General features: G+C 33.9%; 1 protein-coding gene across 20 annotated transcripts in view; it reads right to left on the reverse strand.

Annotated features, from left to right (window-relative positions):
• The window catches only part of ROBO2 (roundabout guidance receptor 2), a 592,813-nt gene that overhangs the window by 118,533 nt on the left and 459,004 nt on the right, over window positions 1-15,276 (reverse strand). For 15 of the 20 annotated variants that reach the window (XM_059164449.1, XM_059164448.1, XM_059164447.1 and 12 more), the window contains exons 6-7: window positions 12,730-12,857; window positions 8,113-8,124 (exon numbers count right to left, since the gene is read on the reverse strand). In XM_059164449.1, the coding sequence (XP_059020432.1) occupies window positions 8,113-8,124; window positions 12,730-12,857 (140 nt within the window). The remainder of the gene's footprint in view (window positions 1-8,112; window positions 8,125-12,729; window positions 12,858-15,276) is intronic. The other 5 variants (XM_059164451.1, XM_059164455.1, XM_059164463.1 and 2 more) reach the window with 1 other exon arrangement.

Raw genomic sequence — 15,276 nt, forward strand, 5'->3', positions numbered from 1 at the left:
TTTTAAACGATCTCATTTTTCACCAACAGAAAGAGAACAGTTGAAAGAGTAGTGAAGAAAATTCTATCTAGATCCTAACCTGGGAAAACTAGACTTTTCCACATTGTGGATAGAAGGGGCTGTAAATATGGGGGTGTGGAGAGGATTCTTCAAGTAAATGGTGAGACAAGACATCCATTTTCACTCACTTAACCTGTCAACTTGCCAGAACTGTCATGTCAGCACTCCAGCTAAACCACGAAGGCTGATCACATCCCATTATCTCATTTTTTTTAGAAAAAGATTGCATGAAGATGCCAATCAGAAAAAAAGAAAAAAAAAAAGGAAAAAAAAAAAAACTTGCAACCAAGAAACAAATGTACTGATGCTGAAGGGCTGCTTAGTTAACGGAATTTTAATATGCAACTGCAATGTTTCTTAATAACATTAATTACACGCTTAGTAAGGCACCATCCTAACTCATTAGTGCCTTCTTTTTGTTGTATTTTATCTCCTCCTAGCAGAATGGAGACTATGTGATTGGCCTGCTACCATTAATGTTGCTTCATCTTTTTATAGCACTATTTAAAGCTGCTTGCATAAACATTTTCTAGGCAAGTATTACCTATGTATGCATATGTGTGTATCAGTTAATTGCACCACCATTTGGCTTGCCCCTACCACTTGTAAGTGTTATGCTAGACCTAGAGGCAACAGAACGATAAATGCAACAATGTATTTACTAACAAAGAGTTAACAGTTTTTCAGGACAGATGAAAATAATATCCCTAATAAATCTGGAAAGCATTGCTTGCCATAAGAGACTTTAAAAGGCATTCAGATATATTTTAACTCAAAATTTAATTTAACTTGGTAGCTTATATATTTTTAATGAATCTAATTATGAGCTATTCCCTTGAGTGACATTTAATATGTTTAAATAAGTAGAGTCATAATTCAACTGTCATGCATATAATTTTTAGGTGTAATGTATATCATAATATCTATTTTATAGTACATAGAAATACACATGAATATATATAGGTATCATGATATCTGTCAAATTACAAATTAGCATAACATGTAAATGAAAATTTTCACTTTCTTAGAAGGTGTGATTAAAATATGCTTGCTATTTCTTTCTGGTAGTAGCCAGTCAAATCTCTTAACACTAATCTCCTAATACTGTTTCAGTCCAGAGTATTTATATTATTTTGATATTTATAGTACTTTAATTTTAATTATTAAGTTAAATTAAATTATTAAATTAACATATTTAGTGTTTATTCTTATTTTAATAAACTCTAAAATTAATGAGTATTTAAGATTTTTGATACTTAGGTTAAGATAATGGAGTAAAGGCTTATTGTTCTACTTTCCTTTATTTATTACAAGAGAAATTAATAATTTAGATAAACTACATAGCTCAAAAACACAAGTGGTGAAGTACTTCTGTCAAACATAGTCAAGTCTTGAGAAAATGAGTAAGCATGGTAAATACCAACTAGTCTCTATCCACAATCTTCTATCAATACCAATTTCACAAAAACTATCTGCTAACAATGCAAAAGCCCATCCCATGGTCCTTTGATGAGAAAAAGAAAAAATTTAGTCAAGAAGGAGACTTGGACAATATGAGATATGACTGTAGAAAACCAGCTAAAATGCAGAAGTTGAGCAGAAGGTACTGAAAGAAAGGAAAAGCCAAGCCTAATGTGAGAGGCAAAATTGCAGGGTGGCCTCCACAGCCTTCACTTCCTGGAGACACTCCCATGATTATGTGATATCTCATGACAAAAGTAATTTTGCCTATGTAATTACGGTTACTAATCAGTTGACCCTAAGAATAATCAGATGGGCCTAACCTAATTAGATGAGACATTTCCATCCGGAAATTTTCTCTAGCTGATAGCAGAATGAGTCAACAGACTACTGCTGAAGTTGAAGGTTGTGACGGCCATGTGCAAAGGCTGGCAAGTGACCTGGGACCCACTACTGGCAGCCAACAAACAAGGACATGGGGATTCTAATCCTATAGCTCACAAAGAACTCAGATTTTGTTGTTGTTGTTGTTTTTAAGAGACGATGACTCTGGTTAGGTCCTTTTTTTTTTTTTTTTAAGATCTTTTATTTATTTATTTGACAGAGAGAGAGAAGGTACACAAACAGCAGGAGCTGCAGGCAGAGGGAAAAGGAGAAGCAGGCTCCCGGCTGAGCAGGGAGCCTGATGTGGGGCTCAGTCCCAGGACCCCACAGTCATGACCTGAGCCGAAGGCAGATGCTTAACCGACTGAGCCACCCAGGTGCCCTCAAAGAACTTAATTCTGTCAATAAAAAACTGAATGAATTTTGAAGTGGATTCTTCTGGACAGTTTTCCAGAAAAGAGCTTAGCCTGATCAAAACCTTGCTTTTGTCCTGTGAAGTGCTAGGCAAAGGACTCAGGTGAGTCTGTTTGGACTTTTTATCTATAGAACTGTGGCCTAATAAACAGGGTGCTAATGAAGTTGCTCAATTTGTGGCAATTTGTTACACAGCAGTAGAAAACTAATACATCTAAAAACCACCTTGATTATGAAGCAGGGCTTATGAAAAAAAATGAAGAGGGAATCTCATAAGGACTACAGAAAGCTTCTAACTTAAAGAGATCTGCTGTTTACCATCCAGGTCACTAGCATATTGAGAAGAAATAAAAACTTTTTTGATAAACTATTCAAGATAACATCCACAGAGGCTGCTGAATGATCCTGGTACTTCCCATTTGCTCTTCTCCAAACATGCAAACTCTCATCTTTAGCAGTAAACTGAATGACTAATAATCAGGTAGGGCCTAAAAACAGGATATATGTAAAATAAAATAAAACAAACTACCCATTAACTGTTTAATTATTGACAGAAAGAATACAATCAATTAGTCAAAGAAAGAAAGATAATCTTGAGCTTCAAAGAATTACCTAAGGAAACACAGAAGTACTTTAAACTAAATAGTAGTCCATAGTCTAAATGACATTACATGCAACAGGGCCTCTCTTTTTCAAAAGAATCAAACTTAAAAAAAAAAAAAAAACCAAGACCCTCAAAATGTAATAAAAGAGCTCAAAGGTAACTAGAGATGAAAACTAATATATTTAAGATTAGCAAGGAAATGATGAAAAGAGAAAATAAAATTAAATAAACAAAATGTATTTTAAAAATATATTTCAAAAACAAAAAATGATATTCACAATTGAAAAAGTTAGGGAGATTATTTAAGCACTAAGAAATCAGACAATATGAAATAAAAATGATACTTCAAAATTATTATACAGAAGTTAATAAATATGGAATTAAGACAAAGCAAAGCCACATAACTCATGGGAGACAGAAAAAGATAGTCAAAGATAAGAGAGAAGAAAACACTTGAAACAGAGTAAATTCAAGCATGAATCTGCAGATTCAAGGGGCTTGTGTCCTGGGGATATTAGTCACAGCATGATCAGGACCAATATATAATCTAGCAAGGTTCCAGAAGAAGGGACTACATTGGTCTTCAAATCATTAAAAGGAATCAGCCTAAGATAAAAATATTCCATAAACCTCAGACTTCTCTACAGTACCATCCAATACTAAAACAATCCAACATTTTCACCAAGGTCTGAGAAAAAAAAATACGACTCAAGAATTTTATACCTATCCTTTACTTTAGAGGCAGTGAACAGACATTGTTGAACACACAGGTCCTTGCAGAAGCATCAAGTCAGTGACTAAAACCAGGCAAGCTTGGGAAGTAGCCCATACTTGTTCTTCACTTTAAGAATTAGCATTAGATTAAGATATTTTAAATGTTTCACATTATGGAAATTCTGTTAGAACGTACAAGACAAAACAGAATGCATTTTTTTAAGCTACTATTTAATCAAAACATATGGAGCAATGAAAAACGTGATGCTTAATAAAAATTAAATGGGACTCTGCATAAGGTAGCTAATGAGCACCAGGTGCAGGAAACATTAAGTGCTTGTAGGAGGGAGATGATTACCTCAGGTCATGGGGTAACTGCTTGTCCAAAGAAGAAAGTCTGCAAGGAATAAAATTAGAGGTTTCCTTCTAAGACACACTCAGGACGCCTTTTGCAGAAAAGAGGATCTTGACATGAAAGGATTCATATATCATACCTACATGTTTTCTGATTAAGAAAAAGAAAGCCTGGAATATTTCCAATATTAAGTTAAATGATATGCAGCACATAAAGTTTTCCAGATTTCAAGGTGGAAGGGAGGGGTGTTGGTGTCAGAAAGATCAGTTGTGTTATTCTGTATGTAATGTCTGCTTCATAATCTGCCTCGGATGACTTTTTCAAATATTCATTTTTTATTGGACCCCTTGGTGGTCTCAATAATGTGTTTTAGAGCCCCTTAAAACAAAACTACACTTCGGGTCCAAACGGAACTTTCTATAATGAGGATATGTTTAATTGTTGTGTTTAAGCAGTGGAGAAGATTGGAAAGGAACAATGTCCCCATAGATTTTTGTTTAGAATACTGGCTGCTTCTTAAAAATAATAATTAAAAATGGGAATTTTGCCTCAAACATATATATTTCTCAATACCTACAAACTCTTGTGTGGCCAGTTATATTCTTTCATCCAAAGGAAACATACCTTTGAGTCACTAACTAAGGAAATAGGTAGAAGATTCCCTAAAATTGTGTATTGTCAGTTTGTTTTGATATTTTAAACAAGTTTTTACCTGATGCCCACAGCTTTTAGCTTCCATACGGGAGGCAGTCAGCATCTAGCATATGGTCTACATGATAGAAAACGGAGCAGGGCTCAGCTTCACTCCTAAGGCAGCTGGTAGATTTGACAGTTCTCTTCCAATTACTCATCATGTTTTGAGTTGCTGTAGGAAAAAATGTGTTGCCTATCTCCAAAATAGATGTTCTTTTTTATTTTTAAGCTTGGGAAGGGCTTCCAAGAGAAAAATAAGACAGATGGGTATAGGAAGCAAGATATGTATTCCATTTTCTGCTGTCAGTTCCCTTATCAGAACGTATCAGAAGAGTTTTCCAAATAAATGAATATTTCAGCATTCTTAGTTAATTCTGTCCTAGGATGTACTTTTGCTTCTCATACAAAGAATGACTTTGGAATAGTAAAAAGTCGAAGCCTCAGAAAGGGCTGGCAGACTTTTAATAATCAAAGTGGCATTTGTCCTGAATTTTGTGGTAAGCAAATTATGGAAGTTGCATTAAAGGACTCCTTTTGAAACGCTGACTTCGCCAATGGGCAAGTGAAATCTGGAGAACACTTTTCTCCATTGGCAAGTATGTAATTGTCTGCTTTCAGTGATATTTCCCCCACTGAAGATCCTGTAAGTCGAGAGTTTTTTCTGAAATCTCAAAAGGAGGCCAAAAGGTGTTTATTCCAACTGCAAATTGCATAGTGTTGCCAATTATTTAATTCAAATGCAGGTCATAAGAGTTATCCATTTAGACAAAACTCACAGTTTGGGGATTTATAATGATTTCTAAATGGGCTTTCCACAGGGACTACCAAGTTGTTGTGGTTGTTTTCTTAATCCTATATGGAATGTAATGAATGAAACTATAGATATTCTGGAATTTGCATATATTTCTAATTTTCTTTCAAAAGCTTTACATAGGTATTATCCCTTCCATTTTCTCTAAATTTCAGGTATTCGGTACATATTTCTTCACCTAATCTATACTGGACTTCAAAGCTGGATTTTCTCCCCCTTTCTGTGATTTCTTCTTTGTGGAATACCCTATATGTTATTGCTAAGAACTTCAAAGTTGAAAAACTTGCATTTCAAACCACTAACAAATATTAATATTAATGTACTTTGCTAAGAGCTTCAAAGTTGAGAAACTTGTGTTTTAGTCAACTTACAATATTAATATTAATATAGTTTTCTACTATTTGACTACTATTTGACTACTTTATGATCTACTTGATTTGTATCTTCTGACCTTCTAAAAAAAGTTGGCATATCTATAGCTCCTGAATTAAAACTCATGTAAAAAGTTTATGCAAAGAAAAAGCAAGCTAATTTCCTCATTATCCATCTCATCTTTGGTGATCCAATAAAAGCATATCCAACATTCAGTTTCCAAAATTAATAGCAGTTGTCAAGTTTAAAGTATAGTTCTTCATATTTCTGAACATTGTCATAAGTCATTGGAGATAGATTTATGAAATGACGACTTTCCCAGAATAAAATACAATGTGTCAAGAAGCTATTCTTTAGTTCCAGTCCAATGAGAACTTAAGAAATCATTTAAAACAAGAATAAAAACAGAAATAACTTTGAAATACCTTGTAGGTGACAAGTATATCTCAATGCTACCTGTACATCACATTTGCTAATCAATGTATATCTTTTTTGTTGTTGTTGTTATTTCTGTGTTTTAAATGTATTGGAAATTATGAACATACTATTTTCTGTCCTGGAAATTTGTGAGATAATATAAATCAAGTGGTCATGGTTTATTGGCATAACGTTTCTATATGTAAAGATCTACAATTTAAAAGTCATTTTTCCTTTTAACTTGAAAAGTTATCTTATTATTTCCCATTCACTTCTTAATTTTAGATGTAGTACCATAGGTAGGTAAAGTTATCGTTAATAGGAATTTGTACAAATACTAAAAAATAAGGCTTAAAATGTAACCTATTCCACTATTTCCTAACATCCCCAACTGTAAAAAGCATGATCAATTTAATAATTGTGTTTAAAGAAAAAAAATCACTGCCTTTTACATTCAAATTAATTGTAAGCCATAACTGTGTTTCAAAAAATAAAAATACAAAATAACATATGTCTCAGAAATTAAGAATATGTTAACCAATGTTGACATACAGAGTGTTTTCACATATATAAGCAATCTTGAGCTTATTTCATTCCTGCAACAGATTCGATAAGTCAATACTACTCTCTCCATTTTATAGATGAAGTGACCTAGGATCAGGGATATTAAACAATTATCAAAGGAAGTACTGCTCAGAAATAACAGATCAGAAGCTCAGATTGGGAAACCAAAGTTCTAATTTTCTGTATTTGCTATCTATGCAAGAATATACTACATAACAATAAGGTTTATAAATGTTTCAACTAATGGAAAAAAAATGTTATGAGTGGACCAATATATACCAAATGTCAATGTCAAGTCAGTGTATTAAGAGGGCTTTGGAAGTTAGATGGACTATTTATAAACCTTGTGTCAAATCAAATAACTTATTCAAGTATCTTTTGATATATTAAAAAAGCACTATAGTAAATTCATTCATCCATCCATCCATCCTTCCATCCATCCATCCATCCATTTATGCATCCATCTGTTCATTTACTTATAACACAATTACCAAGATTTATTTTATATAAACACATTTGTTGGTTGTTTAGGCTAAACTTTAAAAGAGATGCAGAAAGGTTATAAAATCAGTGAATTTGATAAGGTCTGACTTTCCAAATGTTTACAAATAATTACCACTTAAATTACTGCAAATGCAAACTGTTAACTTCAATTTTGTACAGTCAATGAAGGATGAGAAATGTTAAAACCACACCAACTTTTCATGCCAAAGAACACAACTCATCCTTCTCTTTTCTTCTTAGTGTAAGCGTCTACTTAGAACAACTGGAAGCATTCTACCAAATTTTGTTTAAATAGGAAAACAGATAATAAGTATACAGCAGTTGAAAATGCCACTACAAAGCAAGGACTTGAAACAGTTTAAAAATCAAAGAAGTGCATCAAGTTATCGAACCTTTTAATTTAGTTCCTAATCATTTATCTTAATGAATATCAAGCATTACTATTAAATGATTTTTATATATACAAGAAAAAAAGAATTATTATGCTTATGTCTTTAAGAAAAGTTAGCAGTTTCTAGTATTAAACATTCATATATTCTTTTCCATGAAAATCATTACCTATTCATTCTTACTCTCGTAGGTCACTACAAAATGGCTTATCAAAGTGATGAAAAGATCCAGAACAACTTTCATGGAAGATCCTCCCGTAATATTAAACATGGATGAATAAATATATTTCATGCTATCAAATCCTACTATGCATGAGTTATGAAGCATTGTACAAAGCCATGCTAAATGGATAGAAGGATGGCTACTTACCAACAGGGCGAGCTGTAGACATTACAATGGTGTGGTGAGAACATAAAGAAGAAATTTAAAAAAAAAAAAAAAAAAGAAAAGAAAATTATCAGAATGCATGATGTGTAATGTTAACATTTAAGTATGGACAGTAGAGTGATCTCTAGTCTTATAATTCAAGTATGAACAGGATGTCTGAGTTTGACTAAAACTGAAAGTTATAATTCTAAGAAAATAATTATTTTCATTCCAGAATTACCTCTTTGTGAATTGAGAGATAGTTTATGTAAAGTCATATTGTCATCACTTACTATATAGTTCTTATTTCAAAGTACTTTTTAAATACCCTCTATCACCCCAAAGTTAAGAACCTGATGAATATAACTATTCAAGTCACAGACTGGCAAATGTCATGTCAATAAAAGAAAGCCTCACTGTCTGATTTAAATAGCAATTGGATTTTAAGCATGGTTAGTCAGAACCATTACAAGGACTACAGAAAAGCCCCTGACGCTGCTTTTCAGCCAGTAATAAGTTAAGATCACATCACTTTTCATCTGTGGACAGGGTGGATGAAAATATAACAAATATGTTGGAACATCCTTAGAGATTTCAACTGAGTGCCTCCCTAACTACTGTTAAGCTTTTTTTCTTTCTTTTTCTTTTCTCTTTTCTTCCTCTTTCATTTCTTTTCTTTCTTTCTTTCTTTCCTTTTTTTTTTTTTTTGGCAGAGGGCAGGAAACAATGAGTGACAAGTTGATCCTTGTTCACACTGAGAATGGCTTTCAAACTGCTGCTTCAACAAATTATTATCATATTTTTTATTATACCATAACTCAATCATTAAAATCAGGCTGGGCCTGTTATTGTGCACAGCAATTGTGAGAGACACACATGGGCTCAATAATACTTTCTTTAAAGAGAATAAAGCCAAATCAACTTAGATAGTAAACCACTTCATATAAAAGCAATGGACAAATATAAAACATATGGTACCATTATTCAAGTGAAGAGGAAATACATTTAATAGCATTTGAATTATTATGAACTCTTATATTCAAAATATAAACTTACACAACAAACAAGTGTTTTGCCCACGTCCCCATGGATAAAGCTCTAGTGTGCATACAACATAACTCTAGAATTTAGGGTAGTTTTGTCTTCATGATGCCTCATTGGACACAATGAGATAGATATAGCCACTGCAACCATATTTATAGGCATCCATTCACTCAACCAATACATCGTGATACTAGCTTTGTGCATTCTCTGAAACAATAAGGAGTTGCCTCTGTAGGAAATTCATGGTCTTATACTATTATTTACAATGAAAAGGGGGAGATTCAGATAATTCAATGAAGAATAAAGCAATCATAGCAGCAGGATGAAAATTCTAGCTCAGTGACCCTCTAGTGCATTCCACAGCCTATGAGGTATTTGCCATAGCAAGAGGAAAAAAATCAGAAAGTTGCCCAATCCACAATTTCTTTCTTGGGGGCAGGTGTGCACAAAAATAACAACCAAGAACAAGACAACAGACTAACATCATAAGGTTGTGCCTCATTCGAAAGATGTATCTCTTAATTTTGTTAACATTTGGTAGAAAAAGAACTTTTCCTTTTGGTTTTGAATTTGCATTTTTCAGGTGCCCTCTCAGGCTGAATCCCCAACATAATGCTTCCTTTAGAAACCAAAAGGCATTTTGAATCTATTGATATTAAAGAGAGAAAAAGAAGAAACCATGGCGAAAAATTGGGCTTAAAAATATAAAATACATTTCTATTTCACTTAGTGTAGAGTAATTTTATTTAAAAGAAAAAAAAAAGGTTTTATTGCCCTAAAATCAAGATAGTTTTTTCCAATGAAGTCTTAATTTATGCAAAGCCAATCTGAATAACTGAAAATGGGAAAAATGTGTTTACAAATATGCAGTTTGTGTTAACTCATTTTGGACCCATTTAAAAACGCTCTATTAGATCATGAATTATTTGACTAGAATATAAATGCTAGGTCGACTGTTGTCTAGCATTATTTCTTTCTAATTTTATGTTTGTCAAGTCAGCAAAGGGAGCTACTTGCTGTTAAGTTTAATTTTATAATCTATTTTCACCTTATTTTAAAGTAGAAAACAACTAAGTAAATCTCTGTGCCACATTTTGACTATAAAAGTCCTTTTCATTTTCCCCAACTGGCCTTCATGATAAAATTTTAGCAGAAACATACCAATTAAACTTCTCGTTTCTGTTACATAGAAACATTTTATCTGGAAAAAAAAAACCTAGCAGGTGGATGTTTTCAAAATCAGCAAATTAAACTAAACTGTGTCCCTGCATTAAATGGATGAAAATGGATGTGGCCTCTTGGTCAGTTGACCCTGTTCTAATAAAACAATCCAGGGAAGGGCTAAACATTTCACGTATGTGCACAGAAAAATGAGCACAGAAAAAAAAATAAGTCGTAGATAATATGCTTTTTCTCCTGTTAACCTCTTAGCATGAGAAGTTCCAATTGCTTTTCCTAATGATAAAAATATTTTTAAACAATATTTTACTCCACATTCTATTGTATCATGGAGATTTTCTTTAACCCTATTTTTGAGGTTTCAGTCTTAGATGAGTAATAAATACATACCACACAGATTAAACTCTCTAATCCATCTACAGGACACAGATTAGAGGAGAGACCATTTAAGGTTTGCTGATTTAAAAAAAATCCTATTAAAAACAAAAAAACTCTATTAGTTTTTTAAGTTAGCTAGAAACATCCATGTGAGAGGAGCATGCTTTGTTAAATGAAATGTTAAACCTGCAACTTTCAACAAATTATGAAAACAATTAGCTGGGAAATATCTCAAAGCAAACAGACCACTTCACGTCTCATTCATCCAAGCATTCAAGTATAAAAAGAACCCTGCTGCTTCTATAAACAAATAACTCCTCACATTTTTATCACCATTTGTTTAGTCAGCAAATATTTTTTAAACGGAATATTTCTTGATGGGTTGTTTATTTTTTTTTCCCTCACTCACTTTAGAAACAACAAATAAACAAGCTTTGGGGAAAATTTGGTCAGGTGAATTGTTTTCCTAAAGGGGTGCCTAGTACATGAATACATACAAATATATAATCACCTACAGAGAATGTAGATTCAATGTAGTAATGTGGTTTACAAAGGTTATTGGATTCTGATACTATATAATCAGTCTGTGTATTTGATTGGTATATGATGACAGCTTTTGATGATCTGTTAACTCATGAGGAATGAAGATGCTTGTAAGCAACTAGCACGCGGATTTTGTCTAAATTTGTTTTGTATCTAAATTCCCGCTAGAAATGTCCGGATGGGGAAAAAATATGGATTTTGTGGAATAAAAGTAGAGCGATTGAGAAGTGTGGAATCATCAATATTTTCCAAGTTGTCCACAGTGTGTGTCTCCTAAGAGTTACCTGGGGAAAGACAGGTTTTGTTTTTTGGTTTTTTGTTCTACGATTTGGTGCTAAAATCATAGATCAGGAAAATAATGATGGCCCCCATGGAGGACCAACAGGAGAATCCCTGACACATTTCTCACCCACGCAAATTCCTCCAAAGCTTTTTGCCAATCACATGAAAACTCGGAGTAAAGCTGCACAAGGGTCAGAGGTGGGATTACACAGGGTGAGCTGTAACTGAGAGGGGGTCAGAGCCCGCCGCTGACCTTCTCACAAAGGATGACAAGGGGAGGCATCTGTTAAGGTGCGGGAAGATAGGTGGGAAGACTGAGCAGAGGATGTGGTCGCCTATCTCTGTCTGACGTTCTGTGAGTGTAAATGATGCCATGGGTGATGCCTATTGAGCGAGAATAAGTGTGGATGTCCACATGGTACCTCTTGGTACTCGGGACTCTATGATTTACTCCTGTGGATCAACGCTCACCACCAGGAAATCCGTTAATTCATTCTACCTCACTGTGGGGGTTAAGTAATGCTTTCTTTCACTTACAAGCAATTCCAGGGAGTCTATAAATGGACGTTATTCCATGAATGAAAAAGCGCATGACACCCAGAAAGTGAAAGTTATTACAGGAGCGACACTAACGATTTCAATTATTTAAGGCCAATGAACTTCACAAATCACTCTCTAAATCAGATTTTCTCATTGTGGGAGCTCATTTGTATCCATTTTTCACTTTGGAAGTGGTGTTGGCTTTATTTATTTATTTTTTATTGTTGCTTTTTGGATGCTGAAATAGAAAAGGATTTCAAACTAGTACCCTCCTGGTATAAACTGACGAACTAGTAAACAGAAAGCAGAGTACCTTTAAAATTGTGACATTTCAAAGAAGTAAATACTTCAAAACTGTGGGTACATAAAAGACTGGTATAAATCTTTTCTATTCTTAAGATTTACTTTTAAACCATCTCAGCTATTACTTATTAAATAAAAAAATAATTCCCTCAAATAATCATCCCTCTGAACCCAAATTTGAAATCAATTTTATTTCAATTAATAATAGAAAGGACACAAAATCTAGGCATCTTAATAATAATAATAATGATAAAAGAGTGTGAACTATTGTTTTGACTGTGAGTTCACTTACCAATTTAACCAAAAATTAGTCTGTTGATTCAATTGTATTTCACATCTTAAGCTTCTTACCTCGGACTGTGAGAGAAGCAGAGGCTTCTACTTTTCCAACCCGATTCTCAGCAATACACATATAGGTGCCTTCATCTGTACTCATGGCCTTTTTAATTCTCAGTGTGTAATCATCTTTGATGTCATACCTGTGTAGAAATGAACCGGTTTTATTAAATAACATATTAGATAAACTAAAATAACACTACATTTTCATCTTCATTTTCCTTTTTTGATTATCATATTTTAACTAAAACAAAACCCACGGGCATACATACATAACATTCAGCCACAAAGTGCGATCATTAGATTCAAGATGTTACTAAAAAGATCATGAATTTCATATTGGATCTCATTCAGCCTGATTACCAGCTACCCATATTTCATATATGTATTAACAACTCTTATTGCATCAAAACTATCAAAGGCGTTATTAGCACTTGGACTTTTTTTTGGAGGCAGTTCTTACATAGTAAGTAAGGAATAGTGTATATTTCAGTTTCTAGGTGAGTTATATTTCACTATTTTGTAAGTTACACTGTACTTCAATATATGACTTACTTTTTGGGCATCTTGAATCTAGAGCTAAACTACATTAAAGGAAAAAAATTCTCTTATTTGTTGGCAAATTGATACAAATACATTGTTGAAGGAATTAAGAGGGGGCTGAGTTTTAAAAATTAGTAATATTAACTCTTAATGCACCAACCTGCCTGGGAGTGATTTCTGGACACCCTCAGCTCTTTCACATGCATTTATTTTCTCACTTCTACTTTTTTAACAAGTAGACGAAGACACTAGTTCATAAAAAGATTATATAATTTTAACATGAATCTGTTGAAATACTTACATATAAGAATATGCTCTTATTAGATTCTCAGAGATTACAATTATACAAGCATAATAACAAAGCTATTATCTTTTTAATCTGATCTTTCCTCTTGATTTTCACTGACAGTCTTTGTTATCTCACACACATACTTTTGTAATAACTTTTGATGGATCATATTGCCCGTCTCCCTCATACATATCATACAAATAAAGCTGTATTTTTAAAATATTGCTTTAATTGTTTCTATCTACTCACAACTAGCTGTGATTTCCTATTGCTTTCAGGACAAAGACAACATTTTAGGCTTACTGTGAAGATTACTGTAATCAAATTTCTTCTACTTCTGGCTTTAGCTAAAAGATTAATAGCTTAAGTTTACTACAGAGTAAGACATAGACCTAATACTCGTTCCATTTGATAGAAGTTTACATGACAAAAAGCAATGTCTATGAACCAATCATGCCAACCAAACTTAGTTATCATACTCTATCCTCCAATTATGGTGGTTATTTTTCTGTCAGCACATTTTTCAGTTAAACTTCTGCTGATTTAAAAAATGTCATAAGCTATTAGAAAAGCTTTCGCAAACCCTTGTTTGAAACCAACCATTACAACACTTGACAATGGTATTAACTGTCTTCTTGGAACTTACTGCTATACAATCATGGCACGCTTGCTTACACTTTGTACCATTCGTCTCTTGATGAAGGCAGAGATCCTGCCTGCTTCACTCGCTGCTATAGCCTCAGCCCCTAACACTGAGCTTTCAACATCCAGTAGCATAACCGGGTGGTGAAGAGCAGACTGGAGCCAAATGGCCAGAGTTTCAGCCTTGGGCTCTACCTCCTCCAATCCATGTAAAAATGGACAGCATACTTAAACTCTCTGGGTCCCAATTTCTTCATTAGCAAAATGGTGCAGATGGTAACACCTATTTCATGAATTGAGAGTCACCTTTCAAGGAGACATTACACAAAGTTCATAAAACTGGCACACAGAAAGTACAATGCATATTAGCTATTTTTTTAATTAAATTGATTTATTTATTTTCAGAAAAACAGTATTCATTATTTTTTCACCACACCCAGTGCTCCATGCAATCCGTGCCCTCTATAATACCTACCACATGCTACCCCAACCTCCCACCCCCCCGCCACTTCAAACCCCTCAGATTGTTTTTCAGAGTCCATAGTCTCTCGTGATTCACCTCTCCTTCCAATTCACCCCAACTCCCTTCTCCTCTCTAACACCCCTTGGCCTCCATGCTATTTGTTATGCTCCACAAATAAGTGAAACCATATGATAATTGACTCTCTCTGCTTGACTTATTTCACTCAGCATAATCTCTTCCAGTCCCGTCCATGCTGCTACAAAAGTTGGGTATTCATCCTTTCTGATGGAGGCTCATATTAGCTATTTTTATTGTAACTCATGGGATCTCAAGAAATATTGGTTGGATATATCATGGATATTTTTAAAAAGATTATTTATTTATTTATTTATTTGACAGAGAGAGAGATCACAAGTAGGCAGAGAGACAGGCAGAGAGAGAGGGAGAAGCAGGTTCCCTGCTTAGCAGAGAGCCCAATGAGGAACAGGACCCCAAGACCCTGAGATCATGACCTGAACCAAAGGCAGAGGCTTAACCCACTGAGCCACCCAGGTGCCCCTATGATCAATATCTTGTTTCTTACTGATATAAGGGTCAACCAAATCTAAATGGCTGCAAGTTTGCA

Source organism: Mustela lutreola, chromosome 2 (genome assembly GCF_030435805.1).
Source record: "Mustela lutreola isolate mMusLut2 chromosome 2, mMusLut2.pri, whole genome shotgun sequence".
NCBI classification, from domain to species: Eukaryota; Metazoa; Chordata; class Mammalia; order Carnivora; family Mustelidae; genus Mustela; species Mustela lutreola.